We start from the raw sequence: 20,909 nt of genomic DNA, 5'->3' as shown, positions 1-20,909 counted from the left end.
CAAGCACCTCCCCAGCCATGGCTGGGTACCTTGAAGATGGTTTTTGTCTCGGGCAACCTTAGCTCCTCCTCTGTGAGGACATAGTCAGCTCCCAGATTCTTCAGTCTGTCAGTTAGCTTCTGGATATCCGGTCTGGAAACCAAACACAGTCGGGGGCCTTGGTCACACTGGATTACTTCCCTCCCTCAAGCTCCGGGGGCCCTTCTGCCACAGCCTCGAGAACACGTGTTTTGAGACCTGGGATTGAGGTTAAGCCAGACCTCAAGCAGGGCCAGCCACATAATTTACTCACGCTCCCCCAGCTCTTGCCTCGTTTCCCCACTGGCCCTCCACCTTGCACAGAGCCAGGCTGGGAGGAAATCTGAAAACCCTGTCGGTGCTCACAGGCTAGAACGGCCTGTGCCCAGGCCGGAGCCGCTCTACTTCCTAGTGCTAGCCCGACACCACTGTCTTCCCTCCTGTTCTCCAAGGCACTTCAGGGCATCGTGCAAACACACACTCTAGTGCAGAGTGGCCAGAGTCCCAGGCACACAGAATCTCTTTAGCATTAGCGCCGCAGAGCCAGGGGCTGAAGTAAGTACCAGTAGTCAGAACGGACTCCACAAGTGACTCGGCCACACTGGAGCACAGGGGAGCGTAAAGGGACCCGAGGGGACAATGGAGAGTAGGTAGGGAGGTCTGTTACGGACTTTCTGTGTCTCCTGAGCAATCGGCTTTCTCGGAAGCTTCAGCTCCCTCATCTGTGAAAGAGATCACAAGCCTGCTCCACCTCCTTCACGGCTCTGTTTAGTGCACAGATCCAAGTGGATGGGGACCATGGGCCAGGGCGTTCACAGAACAGTACTCCTCAAGACCTTCCCAAACAGGAACTGTGGTTTTGAAAGTCAGGGCTATCCTAAGCCAACTCTTCACTACTCTTGACTGTTGGGTAAGGACCAGCTCTACCTCCTCCTGATGTCTGCCTCAGACTCTCTCAAGGGCTTCTCTGCCCTGGTGAACACACGTGCTTCCCCGCAGCAGACACTCCGCTTACGCAAGCGCGCCATCTGGTGGAAAAGTGGGGACTCACGGGGCCGTGAGGCGGAAAGGCCCACTTTCCCCACACACCTGTCTCGGACCACATTGATGGTCTTTAGGCCGAGGGCTGAGGCGATCTGGATGACGGCTTGTCCTACTCCACTGTTGGACGCATTCTGGATGACAGAGTCCCCTGTGGGAGAGATCCAGGTCAAGCCCTGCAAACTGGAACAGGTGGAGGGCTCTCAGCCTGGGACCCTAGGGCAGATCTAGGACTGGGCAGTGTTGAGGGCTCTCAGCCTGGCACCCTAGGGCAGATCTAGGACTGGGCAGTGGAGCCTCCTCAGACCTTGAACTATCACTCCCTGTATCTCCACACTTCCCACATTCCACCACACCCAAAATGCTTCTCAAGACTTGGCCACTCTGTCCATGTTTCAGACTCTGCTGCGTGACTCACTTTGGTCATCTTCCCAGGGATTTTGTTTTGTTTTTTGTTGTTGTTGTTTTTTTCTCTGTGTAGCCCTGGCTGTGCTGGAGCTCACTCTGTAGCCCAGGCTGGCCTTGAACTCAGAGGCCCACCTGCCTCTGCCTCCCAAGTGCTGGGATTAAAGGTGTGTGCCACCACCGCTGGCCTCTTCCTAATTTTTGTCCTGTTCTTTGCTTGGGCCATTTATTTTTAAGTTGCATTTCTTTGCATGTGCATGCACATGCGCATGTGCAGGTCGGAGGAGAGCTTGCAGGTGCACAGGTGGTTTTCTACATGTTGGTTCGGGGCAAACTCAAGTTGTCAGTCTCTGTGGCAAGCATCTTTGCTGCGTCACCTCACGGGCCCATGCTGAGGTCATGTCTCTGGTTTGCAATGGTTTTCTGGTTCCTTTTAAGTTCAGCTCGACTGTGGCTTCCTTCATGAAGCCCTCCCGGCTTCCTTCCAGTATGTTCCTAAAGGATTTTTTGGTATCTCATCAATGCTGGGGCTGTAACTGTGTTCTATATACAGCTGTACCTAGGTCCATATCTATCAATCACCTGCAGTCCTGGGGGAGGCCTATACCTTATTCCCTTCTGTATTATTTAGTAAAAGTGCACTTGAAATGGATGAGAGCCATCTTAGAGAAATGGGAAGCTCCAGGGCCCTACAGAATATTTGCTTTTGCTTTGTGTTGCTAGGGATGGAATCTATGGCCTTGAGCATGCTGGGCAAGTACTCGATCCCTGAGCTGTACCCTCACTGTACAGAATGGCTGTGGTCAAAGCCCAGGCTTAGTTTTGCAGTTCACCAGTGGGAGAGGCAGTGTGGTGCCCTAGGGAAGTACGGGCTCTGTAACACAATGGAGTTGGGTGTGCATCCTGCTTCAAGGAACGAATGTAACTTTAATGACTGTAACTAAACGAGACAGGCCATATCATGTCCTCTTCAAACTTCAGTTTGTCTTCCCTAGAAAACAGGAGGCCTGAGAGCGCCTATCAGAGCATCTGTGATTGAAGCCAAATGAGCAGGAAGATGCTCTGCCGACTGGGAGACGCTATCTGGCTTTGAGAGTCAGCAAGAGTCAGTGTAGAATGGCTACAGCTAGTGGCAGCCGCCTGGGTCGAGGGGTGCGTCCTCAAGCAGCTGTGCAGTCTGTCGGCAGCACTGATTTGTCTCAGTCGGAGCTGAGGAGCATGGAGCACAGACCAAAGACAGCGAAGGTGAGTGCTGGGCGGCCAAGCTCTGCTCTCCGTCATCTGCGGTCATTTATGCCCATGTTCTAGTCAACAGTGTGACATTTAGTCTTACTGTGGGTCAGGTCATGAATTTGTTTGGCCTCATCAGCCCTGAGGCAGCAAAATAGAGATGTGGGCTGCAGGCACTTACAGTGGGTGGCATCAGAATGCCTGGCTCTCTCCAGCACAGGGCTGCCCTAATCAGGGGTGACCTCGGCCATGGCATGAGCCGAGGCACCCAGTGTTGGCTTTACTAGAACTCTAAAGTTTCTCATCACACCTGGCTTTCTCCACTAAAGACCCCACCCCACCCCGATCCTATCTAATAGCCCAACAGCTCTTGGCCTCAGTTTCCTTCCTGGTATGAGAGATGAAGGGTAGGTGATTTCCGCAGCCCTGCTGGGCTCACAGCTATGCAGTACGCAGAGACAGAGATCCTTTACCCAGTGGGGAAGGACACAGTTGAGTGGCAGAGTGGTTGCATGGCATGTTCCAGGCCCCAGATTGTAGTCCTAGGACTGGAAACAACCCCCCCAGAGCAACAAAACCAAACTGGCCCGTCTTCTGTCTTCTGGGGGTTAATCCTGCTGTGTGTCTTATGAGGATCCATAGGGGACTACGGGATCACGACAGTAACCAGCCGTGATGGGCCTGCCTCTGTCCTGTCCAACTGTCCCATTTCCTGTAATCCTGCTTCTCGGGACGACTTCCCAGATCAGCTGTCTGCCCCAGCCCCTGCCTGGTTTCTGCTTTCAGAGGAACTCAGTGACAATTCTGGCTGTTTACTGGCTGAGTGACTTCAGATAACAGCTCACCTCTCTGATCATCATTCCCTCAGTGATCAAGGAAGACTAAACATCACACTATAGTGACCCACGAGTCTCTGGAACCCTTTACTCTCCGTCTTATGGGTGAGCAGTGATGTGAGTGGTGAGCTCATACAGCTGGTGGAGGGGGCGCCTGGGGTGGAGGGGATGCCTGGGGTCAGACCCTGGTTGTCTGCCTGGGGTGGAGGGGACGCCTGGGGTCAGACCCTGGTTGTCTGCCTGGGGCTCGAGTTCCTAGTCCCTTCACAGGAAGCATTAGCTCTGCTCTGCAGCTGAGATGCACCCCACAGGGTGGTGCCTGCAGAGGCGCTCATGCGCGTGGAAGTGCTAGGAAGTGCTGAGCAGAACGAGGAACACCAAGTTCAGCACTTTATTGAAAACAGTCACACTGTCTGCCTCCCTTGGCTTTGTGTCCCCAAAGCCTACCACAGCTCAACACATTTTTGCTGGGTGACAGCATTCCAGCCCCAGCTCTGTGACCAGCACTTCTCACAGTGTGTCCTCTGAGTGTTGTCCTCTGAGTGTTTTCTAGGAACCCATCGAACGTCTTTTTACTTAAAGCAGTAAGACTTGATCAGGTTAGAGCTTGTCACTGCCCCTAGGGTCTCTCCCTCTGCCACATGGGCCAGCGAGTTCCCCGGTCCTTTGGGCCAGGATTTAGGTTGCATCCCAGTGGGGAGACCCGGGCTTGCTTCAGCTTGTAGGTCATACCTGGCTGCAGCTGTTCGAAGTCCCGCAGCATCCTGTAGGCTGTGCAGGGGTTAACACTGAGGGTGGCAGCACTCTGGAGTGGGATGTCCTTAGGGATGCTGATCAGCTCTTCCTCACTGAACACGGCCTCAGTCCGCCAGGTTCCTGTGGCAGGATGAGGAGGATGGTGAGGGAGGAGCCCTTGCACACACCGCCCAGGCCACCCTCCGGGGTACAAGGGCACTGAGGGTAGAATATTCCGAGTAACATGAAAAGCTGCTGGTGTTTGAACGGAAGTTACCTGCACAGCGATGTAAAATAATAAAGCAAGTTTAAGTTAGGCTTCGTAAGTCACAGCCCAAAGAGACCTGATAGAGGGTGTGGGAGACATGGGAGACCAGACTCCACTGGGCTCTCCTCCCTCCCTTTGTGTTCAGGTCTGAGCAAATCTCGCTTCCCAAGCTTCAGCTCTGCTGGGGGATGGTCTGTATGTCAAATTGCTCTGATTGGTCAATAAATAAAACAATGATTGGCCAGTGGCTAGGCAGGAAGTATAGGCGGGACTAACAGAGAGGAGAAAAGAAAGAACAGGATGGCGGAAGGAGTCACTGCCAGTCGCCACCATGACAAGTATCATGTGAAGATGCCGGTAAGCCACGAGCCACGTGGCAAGGTATAGATTTATGGAAATGGATTAATTTAAGCTATAAGAACAGTTAGCAAGAAGCCTGCCACGGCCATACAGTTTGTAAACAATATAAGTCTCTGTGTTTACTTGGTTGGGTCTGAACGGCTGTGGGACTGGCGGGTGACAAAGATTTGTCCTGACTGTGGGCCAGGCAGGAAAACTCTAGCTACACAGCTCCTCATATGCTGGTCTGGGTAGATATTGTCTGCCATCCTACTGGGTAAGGCCTTAGGGAATTGGGGGAGGTAAACTAAAAAAAAAAAAAAAAAGGTCAACCCAAGATTCAAACACTAAATTTCCATATGTAATCCTCAAATGCTTGTCATTACTTTGAAAAATGAACAAACAAAGCAGATTGGGGCCTCCAACTGGTTCCAAAACTGAAGGGTAAATAATGATAGTGAGTGTAGTTAGGTGTCCTTCCTGGCCAAAAGTTAGGAGGGGGGGGAAGCTCAGTGGTAAACCTGAGGTAGTCAATTCAGTTAGCTATCTGCTCTCTCCAACACCACACAGACCAGCCTTTCACCGCCAACAGAGACAAGGGCTAGAGAGATGGCTCCTTGGCTGAAAGCACTGGCTGTTCTTCAAGATGACCTTGGTTCAATTCCCAGCACACACCGGATGGCTCACAACTCCAGTTCCAGGAATCAGATGCCCTCTTCTGGCCTCCAAGGGCATTGCATGCTTTTGGCACAAATAAAATACCCACACATATTAAATAAAACTTAAAAAAAAATATTTTAAAAGGCATGGTGTGGTGGCACACATCTTTAATCTCAGCACTTGGGAGCTAGAGGCAGGTGGATTCAATCTGAGGCTAGCTTGGTCTACTCTGTCTCAGAAAAAAAAAAAAAAGTCAATAGAAACAAAATGTGGGTTAATTATTTCTTCAGCTTGCCCGAGAAAACAGAGCTGTTTTCACACCCCAAGCTCATGTCATCCTGGGCAGAAAGCACTTCTCCCATGGACCTTAATAAAGGGCTCGGCACCCAAAGCCGATTGGTGCCGATTCTGTTTTCTCTGGTGTGCTGTGCCCACTCTCCTCTACCTCCACTTTATTAAAGCTCGCTTGTCCTTTCCTCTGGTCTCTATTTCATTCTCTGGGGGAGGTGTCCCTAACCTTAGGCCACCTCACCCGACTCGGGGAACAAGACCCTCTTGTGGCTCCCCTGAAGATCCATTAGGATAATGGCCGTGCCTTGAAAACGTAAGGACTGAAAAGCAGAACACTCTAATGGCCATCCTCCGCTTGGCTCTTCAGGGCCTTCCCCCTGTGGCCCCGCTCCACCTCTGGATCCGCCTTCTCAGTATGTAACCTCTCCCACAGGCAAGTCCTTGGCTGGGGCTACACTGGCTTTTCCATTTCCCAAACTCACTCTGATGTCTGCTGACTTTACTTCTTCCACAGGAAATGCCTTTCGGCTCATCTCTGCTCAACGACTTCTTCCACCCCTACCCTGTTCTAACAGCCTTTCTTCCACAGTCTTGCCTGAATTTTCCTCACACACATGCACGCAGAGCAGCCTTCTGCTTCCCGTTGCCTTGGGGTACTCCCTTTATTGAGGTACTGCCTTCCGGTCACTTTAGTCAGATCTGAGCCTTCTGGAAGGCAGGGCCAGCCATATCTGTAATCTACATCACACCTTACAGCACAGACTCAAGGATGTAAGGAGTCAGATACTCACAGCTCCAACCAACATGGAGCCAAGGAGACGTGCACACAGGTATGTCTCTCCAGAGCACAGCAGACAGGAGTCTGCTCCCTTGGCTCAACGCCATGCTCCTGGAGGCAGGCCTATGAACTTAACGATGGACCCTGTACTGCCTAGTTACACCGAGCCAGTGGGAGTGCGTCTCCAGAGGAGAGGAATCCGGATGATCTGACACCTGGGGACACTCACCTAAGCCAGGATTGGCTGGGATCACCCAGTCTCCCGGCTTCAGTCCAGATACACCGCTGCCCACCGCCACCACCTGTCCAACGCCTTCGTTCCCTCCAACAGCAGGCAGCTTGGGAAGGAGGCCATAGTTCCCTGGGAGAGAAGAATCCAGAGGGTAAATGTGGTTTGAACAAAAGCGTCACCCACAGACTCATATATTTGAACACTTGGTCCTGGGCTGGTGGAACCACTATGGGGAGGTCTGGTTTTGCTGAGGAAGTACGTCACCGAGGGTGGGGTCAATCTTCAAAGCCATGTGCCAAACCTAGTGCTTGCTTTATGTTTTGGGTTCAAGATGTGAGTCCTCAGCTTCCTGTTCCCGCCACCGTGCCTGCTGCCTGTGCCCTGCTGTTACAGACTCTAACCCTCCAGAACCGTACGCCCAAACAAACTTGCTTCTGTAAGGTGCCTCGGTTATGGTGTTTTATCATGGTAATACAGTCACGCTGCCAGGTTTGGCTGAGATTCTGGGGGGCCGAGACTCTGGGGTCAGTCACATCCGAGCCCACCAGGGCCCTGCACTCGCCAGCTGTGCACCTAGCCAAGCTCTGGCCTTCTGCTTCCTTGTCTTTGCAGGGAGCTAATACTCTCTAGGTACAGTTATCACAAGGGTAAGCTCAAGTAAGAAAGGAATCCAGAATGTCACAGGCTCTTCAGAGGGGTGGGTCTACCACAACGGCAAGCCTCCCAACTCACAGAGCCTCATGCTCAGAGGTTAGCCAGGAGAGCCGATACTGTGTGCAGACAGCTCCTCTAAAGGACAGCCACTGCTAATCCTGAGACTTTCATACCCTACCTGAGGAGCAGTGGAAAGGAGGCAGCTGCTGAGTCAATTAACATAAGCTCCAGAGACCAAGGTTACCTTGGATCATATTTATGTCAGCTGGATTGATAGGGGCGGCCAGCATCCTCACGTGGACGTCAGATCCTTCCACGGCAGTGAGCTCCAGGTTCTTCAGTCTAAGCACAAAGCCACAGAAAAACATTGTCACCAGCCAAGACTAAGTGTCTGCTGTTCAAACTGCCTCCCCAAAGTAGGTCAGCAACACATCGCAATTGCCATGTGTGCCCAGGAATCTGGTTCTGATGGAAAAGAGGTGCTTCGAGGATCAGCACAGAGTGTGGGCCCACATTACCTGCAGTGGATCATTCTTGGTGGCCTCTTAGCGCCACTGCTGAGCTGGGGACAGAAACATTAGTGAGCCTCTGCTGGCCTGGCCTTAGGTTCCCCTGAGCCTGCTTGGTTCTAAGAATCATGCAGCGCACTCGCTGTTAATACAGCCACTGCTGAGGCGTGAACCATCATCACCTGGTGAGGTACCCCAAGTTGTTCTTCCGAACAGGCACATCTGGGAAACTCTGGGTCAGACCTGTCCTCTACCCATGTGTTGTTTTGTTGGCTCCAACACACATAGGCAGAGGTGACATTTCCTTTAGTGCAGAAAGTGAGGCGATGGAGAGAGCATCCCTGTATCTGTGAAGTCTCTGCTGCCGTTGACTCACACCCCAGGGAGATGGCCCTTCTGGCCTGGGATCCTAGAAAGGATGCTGGGGTGGAAACCATGCCACAGGGTGACTGGGCACCACAAGCAAATCTCTTCTCTGTACTAGGCTTTGCAATGAAGATTTGAAACTATATATCTCCCTCTCACAGCTTTCAAGGTTTTCTGCTCAAGCATGAGGACCTGATTTCAGCTCTCACAGAAAAGGTAGGCACGGTAGCCCAAAGCAGAGAAAGGCAGACCCTGGGGCTGCTCGCCATCAGTTCGTCTAGTGAAAATGTGAGTGCCAAGTTCAGTGAGGGGCCTCAACTCAAAAGATGAAGAAACAACTGAGGAAGACGCCCTAATGTCAGGCCCTGGCTTCTACACATGCCTGCCTGGGTTAGCTCACCCACACACATGGAGACCCCATTCACGCCAGAGGGCTTGGAGGGAGCTTTTGTTATAAAGTTTTCTGGATGGGTATGGTGTGGTATACCCCTATTCCAGCACTTGGAGGCTGAGGCAAGAGAATGGTGAGTTCAAGGCCAGCCTGGACTACATAGTGAGGCCTTGTCTCAAAAAAATTAAAGTGGTTTTTATTCTAAAATTTTGTTTTGTTTCTCTATGTAGCCCTGGCTGTCCTGGAACTCGCTCTGTATATCTGCCCACCTCTGCCTCCCGAGTGCTGGGGTTAAAGGCATGCACCACTACCACCTGGCCTTATTCTAAATTTTTAATGTGTATGTATGTGCAGCACATGTGTGCCTGCCCATGGAGCCAGAAGAGGGCGCTGGTTCCCCTCAAACTAGTTACAGACACTAGTTAAAAGTCACCGTGTGATCTTCAGCAAGAGCAAGCAGCGCTCCGCCTGCCGAGTCAGATCGCCGGCCCCAAGCTGAATGTTCCTTATTGTTTTCTTCTTAAAACTGTGTGTATGTTTGTCTGTGCACCTCCGCACAGGTGACTGCAGAAGCCCGAGGTGTTAGACCCCCTGGAGCTCGAGTTACAGACAGGTGCACGCAGCTGGACGCAAACCTGGGTCCTGTGAGAGTGCAGTCTGTACTCTCAGCTGCAGAGCCATCACCGAGGTGCAGAGGCCATGAGGAGTGCTCCCTGGCTTGCTCAGCTTTCTTTTTTAAATCCTATTTAAGATTTATTATTATTTTTTAATGTGCATTGGCATCTCTCCTGCCTGTGTGTCTGTGAGAGGGCATCAGATCCTCTGGAACTGGAGTTACAGACAGTTGTGAGCGCCATGTGGGTGCTGGGAACAGAACCCGGGTCCTTTGGAAGAACAGCCAGTGCTCTTAACCACTGAGCCATCTCTCCAGCCCATCTGCTTGCTTTCTTATAGCACCCAGAACCACCTGCCCATGGGTGGCACCACCCATAATGTGCTGGGCCCTCCCACATTGATCACTAATTAAGAAAATGTCCTACAGGCCTGCCTGTCTATAGTTTGAGCTTCTGGAAGCAATTTCTCAACTGAGGTTATGGCCTCTCAGACGACTATAATTTGTGTCAACTTGACCCATAACTAGCCAGTACAGCTGACTGGACAACACTGATCACTGCATTATACCAGTGAATCCCCGTGACTTTCCAATGGCTGCAAACACCTTTGCTTTCCCGAAACTTAATGCTTCAGGCCTGCAATACTTCTCGGCCCAAACAGATCAACAAAGGCTAATTTTCCTCAGTTTTACTTAGTAGAATCGTATATAACTGCCAGTCAGAGGCTCCCAGCATGGTGCCCCAGTTACCTCTACACACACACACACACACACACACACACACACACACACACACACACACACCAAGCTGAAGTAATCCACCCACTTCCTACAGAAATCTTACTTTCTTAATTAGATCCAGCATGATCTTGGACTAAAAGTATGATTTTTCAAGTAAAATTTTATACTAATAGTAACAACAGAGGCAGGTTCTCCTGAGCTCTTTCTTCTCTCTACCAGGCTCTGTGTTGAGAGCTTTAAGATGTAACGCTTCTGTGAGGGATGGATAAACAGTCCATGTCTAGTAGGAACACAGCTTCTTGAGATTATGAAGTGTAAAGTGACTAGTTCAAGCTGACACTGATGTACACAGCTGTACACCAACACCCAGAACTGAGTTTGGTGATCCTGACAGCCTATAAGAACCTCCGAGAATCTGGGGAACACAAGCAAGCTACAAACCCCTGGACTGTTATGATCCCATAAAGGAAAACCAGGTCTCACCATGATTAAGAATCATCTGGGGATGGCGGCACATACCTTTAATCCTAGCATTTGGGAGACATAGCCAGGAGGATCTCTGAGTTCAAGGCCAGCCTGGTATACAGAGTGAGTTCCACGACAGCCAGGACTGTTACACAGAGAAACCCTGTCTTGAAAACCACAACAAAAAGAATCAGCTAAGAAACTAAACTAATTAAACTCTCTACAGAAAATGGTTAACTAGGAAGAATGGGAGACCAGGGATAGGGACAGAAGAAAAGGCTTTGAAAAAGGAAGGTAGGACCAAGGAGTGAGTGAGTGTGTGTGTGTGTGTGTGTGTGTGTGTGTGTGTGTGTGTGTGTGTGTGTGTGTGTGTAGCTGGAGGAGGGAGGGGTCCTCCCTACAATAACAACTGCTACTTACTGAGTGCTCACCAGCAGCAGGCTCCCTGCCAAGTGCGTTAGAGGCCGGCTTCCACCCTAGTCAATAGCCTGCAGACTATTGTTCTGCCTTTATAGCCAGGAACAAAGGCACAGAAGAGGTAAATAACTTGCTCAGGGCTGCTGACAGTGGTCGATGGTTGATCTGATCTGAACCTGGCAGGCAGATGTTAACAGAAGCCACCTGGTAAGCGCTGGAACGGCAAGCCAAGCAGCAGGGAGTGAAATGAGCCCTGGCCTGACCTGGCCCGAGGCTGACTCTGCTGCTCCAGTCTGAGGGGAAGGAAAGGAGGCAGTGCCACAGCCTCCCTAGACCTCTCAGGGAGGCCATCTGTGGTGTTTCTCTGGGACTGTGTATTAGGTCTGCATCCCAAAGATAATGCCAGCCCTGAGCAAGTCGGTTTTTGGACTAGCTGCCGATTTGTGTTATCCTCTGCTTCTCCTGCTTTCTGACAGACAATCAGACCTTTCCTGTAAGAAGACAAAGCTCAGGAGCTCGAGCTGCCCAGACACAGCTTTTCCCTTTTTCTGCACATTTTTCTGCACACTCCTCCTTCAGCCAAGAATTCCATTTCCACAGCTTCTCTGTGAAATAAAAATTCAACTCAGCCTTTAAGACCCAGCTCAAATTTTACCTCCCCTAAAATGTCTGCTGAGCCGGGCGTTGGTGGCGCACGCCTTTAATCCCAGCACTCGGGAGGCAGAGGCAGGCGGATCTCTGTGAGTTCGAGGCCAGCCTGGGCTACCAAGTGAGCTCCAGGAGAGGCGCAAAGCTACACAGAGAAACCCTGTCTCAAAAAAACAAAAAACATGAGTGGTTTTTAATCGATCAAGACATAGGTTCTGATCTCTTCTGGAGTTCTTGGGGTCTGATGTCCTCCGGAGTTCAGAATCATGAGTTATCTGTACCCCCAGGGTCTGGGCAGCCCCTTGTGGCCAGATGCTCCTGCAGCAAGAGGCGTGGGTATTCACACCAGATGAATAGACAGTGGCAAGCTGGTTTCCCTCCAAACGGTCAGTTTTCAGAGCTTCCTGCAACCGTGGAAAGGAGTTTGGGTCTGGATCCTTCAGACCTGAGCCCAGAACCCTTTTTACTTATCACATGGAGGGAGGAAAGGAGAGAAGAGAAGAGAAGGTAGAGGGGGGAGAGGGAGGGAGGGAGGGAGAGGAGAGAGGGAGAGAGGGAGAGAGGGAGAGAGGAGAGAGAGAGAGAGAGAGAGAGAGAGAGAGAGAAAGAGAGAGAGGTTTCTACCTGGTGATTAACAGGTATCTAGGACCAAACTGCCATCTCCAGTGAGAGAATATGGCATAAAAGTGCCAGTCACCTGGGTTGGAGAGATGGCTCAGCAGTTACGAGCACCGGATGTTCTTCTAGAGGACCCAGGTTCAATTCCAGCACCCACATGGCAGCGCACAACTGTCTGTAACTCCAGATCCAGGGGGATCTGATACCCTCATGCCAATGCACATAAATATAATAATTTTTTTTTTTAAAAAGAGTGCCAGCCACTTAGGAAGTCAAGGGAAGGAAAAGTCTGTGATGATTCCCAGACTTAGTTTGGATTCCTGGCTAGGCAAATGGAGAGGAAGGGTGAGGGAGCTCACAGTGGGCACAGAGGTGTGGTGTTTGAAGTCTGACGCAGGCAACTTGCAGGATGGACAGCAGATGATGCTCTGGCTAGACATAAAGAGCTGCCAGCCCAGTGTGTGTGGAGGAGTCTGTGGATTAAAACTGAACTCTGGCCACCAGGCCGGACAACAAAGGACAGCTGAGTCTTCCAAGCTCATCAATCCGCATCTACAGGTTGCTTGGTCTTCCCAATGCTTATGCTTCTGGCATCATCATGCTGATTTAAAAAAGGAAGAAAGCTGAGAAACTAAGTTAACTGGCTTTAAAAAAGAAAAAAAAAAGAAAAGAAAAGAAACAAAGTAGCAAGTCTGTTCTTAAGCCAGACTCCAACCTCAGGCTGAGCACTGCCTACAGCTGGTCTCATGTTGGAGGGATTCTCCTAGGAGCCATTAGCCTTCCCTGGGATTCAGTGCATCTCAGAAACACTGCCTGCCAATCCCCTAAGAGTCCGCATGTTGGCACCATAAAGGCTCTGAGAAGTCCTGCCGTAGAGGAGCCCAGGTGGCTTGGTCCAGCTACCCTGCCTGGAGCATGACTTTCACAGACCAGCCCACCTCCAGAGAGCAGGCAGGACATTGGCTACAAACTGTTCCCCGTTCCATTTGGCTCCTGGGAAGTCCAGCTGAGATTCACAGAGGAGGGCAGAACGGTGGGTAGGGGCAGGCCGAGCAGAAATTAGAGTCTGGGAAGTGGAAACTGCACACACCAGTGGGTGGTGGTGGAGGCAGGCCTGATACTTGCTACCCGCCTGGGGTGAGCCGTGTTGGTCCAGCTGCATCTCATCAGGGAGACCAGCCCCAGCCTGCCCCCACGGAATGCCATCAATACCACAGACACGGCTGGTCCTGCAGACAGCTCTAACAGCGTCGTCAAGGATACCGCTGCTGAGACAAGAAGGGATAGAGGGCTGGGCCTGAATTCCAGGAGCTGGCCCTCCAGTGCAATGACAGCAATTCCTGTTCTGTTTCTGGCTTTTTAAGGGCACCAAAGGAAACGATGGCTGTGTTGCAGAGCTCAAATGAGGAGGCACCCAAACACAACCTGGCTGGATTGCAAGTCACTGCCCCAGTACCGTTCATATCTTTCCCCTGTGAGTCTGATGATGGCGCCAGGCAACTCCGAGGGCTGCCACTGTCTCAACTGACAGATCCCAGGCTGGATAAGGTCACAATGGCTCCTTTGAGGCCGAGGCTGTACACCTGTGATACCATATGAAGTCCAAGGGAAACAAAAGCAGGCGGAAGAAAGAGCCTTTTGAGACAGGGAACAGAGCGCAGTCCCCTGGGGCTGGCTCAGTTCTGTCTGCGGGGTAAGGTAGACACCAGCCAGCAGCGCTGAACACTCCTTCCTGCCTTCCATGTTTAATTAGCCACCATTTGTCCTTATCTTTCATCTTTCACTCCATCACTGCAAATAATTTCAGGCAGACCCGACCGAGAAAGCATGTCACCAACCAGCGACTTCCCCATCTGCTCAGCACGTGAGCCAGGAATGTGTACCCTCATACAGCACCAGGCAGAGGGAACTAACACCTCATGTGGCTTTCCTCGGGTCTGGATGTGGTCCTCATGATCAACACACTGCCTTCTGTGACTTGGTGAAGTGCCCGGGGTGCTGGGGTTTTACTAATTAACAAGCAGGACACGTCCCAAGTGGGAAGGAGATGGTTCCTCAGTTCCTGGCTTGTGACCCCTAGCAGGGACTATGAGTGGCCTCAGGTGGTGGAGATCTAAAGGAGTCCTGGACTCTTAGGGACCAGAGCTCTCTATCACTCGCCAGCCTTGTTGGGCCTCTTCTGGCTTTCCCGTCTCAAGGTGATCCTGCCCACCTTCCACTTGGGACTCATCTTTTGGTCCGCCAAGCACAATTTCCACCACTCAGACCGTCTTTGTGTGTGGAGGTCTCACTATACTGTCCAGCCTAACCTTTAACTCCTGGGCTCAAGCAAGTCTCCTGCCTCCGCATCCCAAGTAGCTGGAGCATGTAGTCCAGCGGCTGCTTGATTTCCATAGAATGTCAGAGGATGACCAGAAAAATGAAGCTAGTCCTCAGTTTCAATGGCTGCAGTGCTGTGCCAAGAGGGATCTGCTATAGTTCAGCCCATAAACATTTCTGTGTTAAAGGTTTGGTGGCCAGGGCATTGTGGGTAGGAGATGGAACCCAGGGGTAGGTCTTCAGGTCGTTGGGGTACCTAGTCTTTTCCTCTCTGGCTCATGCGAAGGTGCATGGTTTTGTGCATGCCCCATCTAGAAACAAGGCACGACTCGTAGTCTCCAATCTCCAAATGTAGTCTCAGCATTTTCTAAGCAGTCTCATGCATGTGTAGTGACAGAAAGCTACTTAACACAAGGTCTCATCCTGCCTCGGTGGGAAAGAGTGTTGTTTGGGGAGAATGGGCTCAAAGGCCTGTAGACTGAGGTACACACAAGAGGGATCTGTGAACATCTGTTAGAGACCCAGGAGCTGGGGGAGAGTATGGACGGCACCACTGCTGACTTGGCCACGTGATTTCTACACTTTAACGATCAGTGGCAGAGGAAGGATCTGAAGGTGGACCACTGCTCTTGTACTGATGCTGCCTGTGGTCCCAACAAAACCTCTCCAGCTAGTATGATTTTGTCATCTTTTCGTCTGCTTCTAAAACGAGGGCCCCTCCGAACTCACCCTGAGTGGAAAGGCCAGGGAGCATTTGATGGGATGGATAGGAATGTGACTTGGAGCTGCAGAGTGACAGCATCTCTCAGAGGCTCAGGATGGAGGGAAAACTTCTAACTGGCTGTGGGATTCAATGTGCCTGCCACATTTCACCTCTGAGGCAACTAGGAGGAAACCGGGACAGTGGGGCATGGCATGAACTCCCCAGTGTAGTGAGTGTGAATCCCACGACCTCAGCTTAATCTCCTCTAGGTCAGTTACTACACAGATCTCTCCCAGGCAGCATTAGGTATCCAGGCCCTCAGAGATTCTGTGCCTGAAGCTTCTTGCTTAGGAAATTCCTCTCATATGGCATTACCCCATCTCCCATGGGGCTTAGACTTCTTGCTAGTCTGACTCCCCAAGGGCAAGAGAAAGGGATTAGGCACCCCTCTTCTGGGTACTTATACATTCTGAACATATCATAGCACCTGCCCCACTGGGCTATAGTGGCCCGACTCCTGGACTAGCCTGGGCTTTCCTGGGGAGCAAAGGTATAAATCACTGGTCTCGATGAACAACACTATGTCCGCTTCCTTCATCTTTGACTATGAAAAAGTCCTCAATAGAGCACCAAACCAAAATGTCAATTAAAAAAAAAATACTATAATTCCAGTTTAAAAACCAAGTTACAGCTGGGCGGTTGTGTCACACGCCTTTAATCCCAGCACTCCAGAGGCAGAGGCAGGCGGATCTCTGTGAGTTCAAGGCCAGCCTGGTCTACAAAGCAAGTTCCAGGAAAGGCGCAAAACTACACAGAGAAACCCTGTCTCGGAAAAAAAAAAAAAAAACCAATAACAAAACAAAGCAAAACAAACAAACCAAGTTACCTGCAGAGTTTTAGTTTTAAACACTGACATCAAGTGTAGAAAGAACTCAGAATAAAAAGCACCCTATAATGAGAATGTAGTACCAACATAACCCGGGCCCCTTATATTCCATCTGTCCTAAATCAGAAAGGGCATCGTAACCAAAGGTGTCCCAGCGTGGGTTCATCCTGCAGCTGGCAGGTGAGAAGCCACTTAGGGTGCTGGGGGTTTCTTTTGGTGTTTTGAGACTGCATCTCATGTTGCCCAGGCTAGTTTCAAACTACGTAGCCAAGGATGGCTTCAAACTCTTGGTGCTCCTGCCTCTACTTCAAGTGCTGAGGTTACAGGTGTGGGCAATCACACAAGCTAGATGCAGGAACAGGAGAGAAGAGGGCAAAGACTGGTACCTGCCTCATCCCAGGGCAGAACAGAAAACTCGGCCACTGAATGACCTGTAATTTCACTTCTTCTTCTAAACTATCATAATCCTAATTTTACACTCCATCTCATCCTGAAAAGTCCTTCCAGATGAATGTAACTGCTTCTTTCAGCCTTTGTCTCCATTGGGGACTCCCATCCCTATGAAGCACTTTTTTTTTTTTTTTTTCTTTTTTTTTTGAGATGGGATTTCTCTGTGTAGCTTTGGTGCCTGTCCTGGATCTCGCCCTGTAAATCAGGCTGGCTTCGAACTCACAGAGATCTGCCTGCCTCTGCCTCCGGAGTGCTGGGATTAAAGGTGTATGCCACTGCCACCCGGCTTCATGAAGTTCTTTTAAGCAGGAACATTCTCGTTGTCTTTTGGGCACGAGCCTTTTGATCTTCTTGAGACTCAGTTTCCTTATCTGTTAAAGTGGGAGAGTAAACCAAACTGGATGATGTTGATTTGTGATGCCTAGGACTGAACTCTGGGCCTTGTGCATGCGAGGCAAGGACAGTATGCTGAGCTACAGTATGGGTCAGTCCCATTTGAATACCACAGTCTATGCAGAAAACTCGCTTGCTACTTCATGGATATACAATAAATGAGTTATTTCCACATCAGCAAAAATCTGAGGGGACACTCCCTAGAGTGGGGGAGAGGAAGGATAGCAGAGGAGGAAAGAAAAGGACACCACGGTTTCCAGAACCTCTGTGGTATAGAATGGTTATGGCCACCTCTGAAATTTCCAGACTACTGTAAAATTCTGCATTCTGACTTCATACCTTTTCCTAGTGTCTCCCCAGCTCTGAGAGCACTGGCCCACAATACAAAACACACCTGTCTGGGAACTCTTGTTTGGATTTTGGGTAGTTTCATGACCCTACTAGTCACCTGATCCAGAGATGCCCAGTCACTGGGATGTGAAAAGAACACTTGATTCTTCCATGGCTGTGGTCACATTAACCGCACACAGGACTACAAAGGGAATTTTGGTCACAGGCCTTGGCCTCCACACAAACAAGGCTGCCTGAATCTGGGTCAGAGGGGAATGTCATTCCAGACCAGGGACAATTCCTACTGCCTGGCCATCTATCCACAGACGTTGCTTCTCAACACTGGCTGGACAGCAGTCACCTGAAGGCCTGTGAAACTTACAAAAACAGACACCCCAGTCCTACTAAGCACTTCAGAGGGGAGCCCAGAAATCACTTCCAAATGTAGCACAGGTGACCGACTGAGCTGTGAAGCCAAGACTGAAGAGAATGCCGGGTACAAGTGTCGCGTCTGAGCTTGGGGGACAGGACAGAAGACAAAAGCAGGTGTCTTTTTTTTTCCTGGTGGCATCTGCCGTCAGCAGTCTGTTCCAGCTCCCCTGGCTCTCGAACAGGAAACCGATCAGGAGGCCACAGCACGCAGCTGTTTAACCACCCAGGCCTTCCTCATCACCTTGGGAGAACCCAATAAAAGGTGCCCTTCTTAATGAAATAGCTTCGGAGCTAACATGACAGGAGCAGCTGTTTCGTAGCAGGTTTGTGAGAGACACATAGACAAATGATAAGCCTTGGGAGCACTCCTTTTGGGTCCATTTCTGAAATGGAGTTCTGCTCAGAAAGGCTTTATCAGCTCACTGAAGCAAAAATCTTCAGGGAAATGTCTTCCCTGACATGGTTCATTGCCTCGGAGCAAAATGTAGCTTGGAGGCTGGTGTGATGGCTCAGCTGGCAGAGGCGCAAGTCACAAATATGATGACCCGGGTTCGATCACCAGATTCCCAAAGATGGCAGAAGAGAACTGACTCCCGAGAGCTGTCCTCTGATCTGCGCGCACACACACACACACACACACACACACACACACACACACACACGGCACGCACACGCTCCTGAAATCAAATATAAGATGTTTGATCTTAGACAAGTTAGTCAACCTCTCAGCCCTCTCATAATTTTTGCATCTGGATTACCAACAGACGACCGACACACGCCTTGTCAGTCTAAGGAGCGGTGAAGGCTGCCTGGGGCAGGGCGAAAGTGAAAGCACTAAGTGGGAGTCAGGGGCCTTGGAGGCAGCTCTTTGCTCCAACTTGGCTGAGCTGTGTGTTTGGCAAGTTCACTTGGTTCTCTGGGCCATGTCACAAACACCGCACACAGGGCTAGAATGAGCTAATGCCCTCCACCAAAGAGCACCTGCAGACTCCCTGCGGTGCGTTTCTAACTCCTCGATTCTCAGCAAACATACAATTGTCATGGTTTAAGTGCAGGCTAGGTGCTTTGGCAGGCAGAGAGGAGCTTCAGATAAACTCAGGGTCATGTACTCATCTGACCACACCTACCTCTAGAGCAATTTAAAAGAACATCAACCAGTAATTCCAACTCCTTGAGAAGCTGAGGCAAGAGGGCCACAAGTTCCAGGCCAGCCTGGACAATAAGGGGACACCTTGTCTGAGGAGGGAGAGAAAGGAAGAGGAGCAGGAGTCGTGGAGAACACCCTTGTAATCCCAGCCCTTGGGAGTTAGAGGCCAGCCTCTCTTTTAAAATGGGGTGGGAGCAGGCGTGGAGTTGCACACCTTTAACGCCAGCATTTGGGAGGCAGAGACAGGCTAGCCAGGGCTACAAAGAAAGATTCTGTCTCAAAAAATAAACAAATCAACAACAAAAGGAGTGCACCTCCAGCCCCCCCCGGCCCCCCAAAAAAAATTAGAAGCAGGCACCTTTGGTTCCAGTGCTGGGGGGTGGGGGTGGGCAGAGGAAGGAGGATCAGTATACATTTCCGGTCAGCCAAGTCTACTTGGCAAGTTCCAGGCTAGCCAGGAGTATACAGGAAACTTTAAGAAGGGAAGAGAAAATAATAGGACACATGTTGGTAAACCCCAAATTTTTGTTCATTTATTTATTTATTTATTTATTTATTTATTTATTTATTTATTTATTTGAGGCAGGGTTTCAGTATGTAGTCCAGACTGGCCTCAAATTTACAATCCTCCTGCCTCAGCAAGTGCTGGGTTACAGGCACACCATTATGTGCAGTCTCTAAATTTTTTTTTTTGCAGTCTCTAAATTGTATTTGGTTTTTTAAAATTTTTATGTATTTTACTCTCTGCATGTGTTTTGAGACCAAGGCTTGTTATGTAGCCCATGCTGGTCTCAAACTCACAACCCTCTCCCCTCAGCATGCTGGGATTATAAAAACAACTCTTTTTTGTTTGTTTTAAGACAGTGTCTCTATATATATCCCTGGCTGTCCTGGACTCACTCTGTAGACCAGGCTGGCCTTGAACTCAAGAGATCCGCCTGCCTCTGCCTCTGGAGTGCTGGGATTCAAGGTGGGGCCACCAAGCCGAGTTTAAACAACTCTTTTTCTTTTTTTGGTTTTTCGAGACAGGGTTTCTCTTGTGTAGCTTTGCGCCTTTCCTGAAACTCACTTGTAGTACAGGCTGGCCTCGAACTCTTAACTAGGCCAAGACGCATACATGGTGTAGTGGAAGGAAACTCACACGAGAAAGGGGCCAGCGGTGAATTCAAGCCCCTATTCCAATCACTAATTAGCTGTATCACTTCGGACACGTCCCTCCACCTCCGTGAAACGGAAACAATAACCTACTACCTATTTAACTGAGAACTGAAGATCCAAATAGATGTAAACGTATTCTGATCGCTTCCCCTGAAAAATGTAAACAAAGAAGTAGAACTTAGGTAGGCTGTCAGACCATATTTTCAAATTCCAATTCTCACTGGCTGGGTGACTTTGGCAAGTAGGTTTAACTTTCTTATGCCTCAGTTTTCTCATCTGCCAAATGGGAACACATCCAAAAACTACCCTCCTCCCCGACGAACGGTGCCTTGACAAGCAATCGAAAGCATCCACTTAAGACAAAGGAGTGCTTGGCATCATCCTCGATCAATAATCGGTCAATAAACTTCGCCCTTTACTCTTGCACCTGTGCTTCGCGGGTCTCCCGCCGCCGGGAAGCACCGGAGTCGAGTTAGCAAGCGCGCCTTGGGCTTCGGCGTCTGTCGGACGGCGGCGTCCGCTTCCTCGGACCCTGTCCTCCTCTCCTCGCCGTCCGCCGCCCGCCTAAAAACCCTCCAGGGACCCCAGCTCCTTGCCCGGCGTCGGCGCCGACTCTTACTGGATGACCTTGGCCGGATCCCCGTGGCTGCCATAGATCAGCGCCCGCACCTTGGACGGCTCCGAGGAAGCGGAGTAGGAGGAGGCGGTGTGGCCGCGGCGGCGCCAAGTCTCCAGGAGACCCACATGCAGAGGCGCCCGGGCTCGCGCCCCTGTCAGCCGCCCGCACACCAACATGCCACCTCCAGCGCGGGCAGAAGCCGGCGCGCCGGGTCACG

At 50.7% G+C, this 20,909-nt stretch overlaps 1 protein-coding gene across 2 annotated transcripts in view; it reads right to left on the bottom strand.

Moving 5' to 3' along the window:
• Positions 1–20,909, bottom strand: part of Mecr (mitochondrial trans-2-enoyl-CoA reductase) — a 28,386-nt gene extending 7,477 nt beyond the window's left edge. The window contains exons 1-6 of one of the 2 annotated variants that reach the window (XM_028887608.2): positions 20,693–20,909; positions 7,732–7,829; positions 6,831–6,962; positions 4,263–4,406; positions 1,108–1,210; positions 30–132 (exon numbers count right to left, since the gene is read on the bottom strand). In XM_028887608.2, the coding sequence (XP_028743441.1) occupies positions 30–132; positions 1,108–1,210; positions 4,263–4,406; positions 6,831–6,962; positions 7,732–7,829; positions 20,693–20,868 (756 nt within the window). In that variant the 5' untranslated portion in view covers positions 20,869–20,909. The remainder of the gene's footprint in view (positions 1–29; positions 133–1,107; positions 1,211–4,262; positions 4,407–6,830; positions 6,963–7,731; positions 7,830–20,692) is intronic. The other variant, XM_028887609.2, reaches the window with a different exon arrangement.

Source organism: Peromyscus leucopus, chromosome 2 (genome assembly GCF_004664715.2).
Source record: "Peromyscus leucopus breed LL Stock chromosome 2, UCI_PerLeu_2.1, whole genome shotgun sequence".
Taxonomy (NCBI): Eukaryota; Metazoa; Chordata; class Mammalia; order Rodentia; family Cricetidae; genus Peromyscus; species Peromyscus leucopus.
This window is presented reverse-complemented; position numbering and strand designations above follow the sequence as displayed.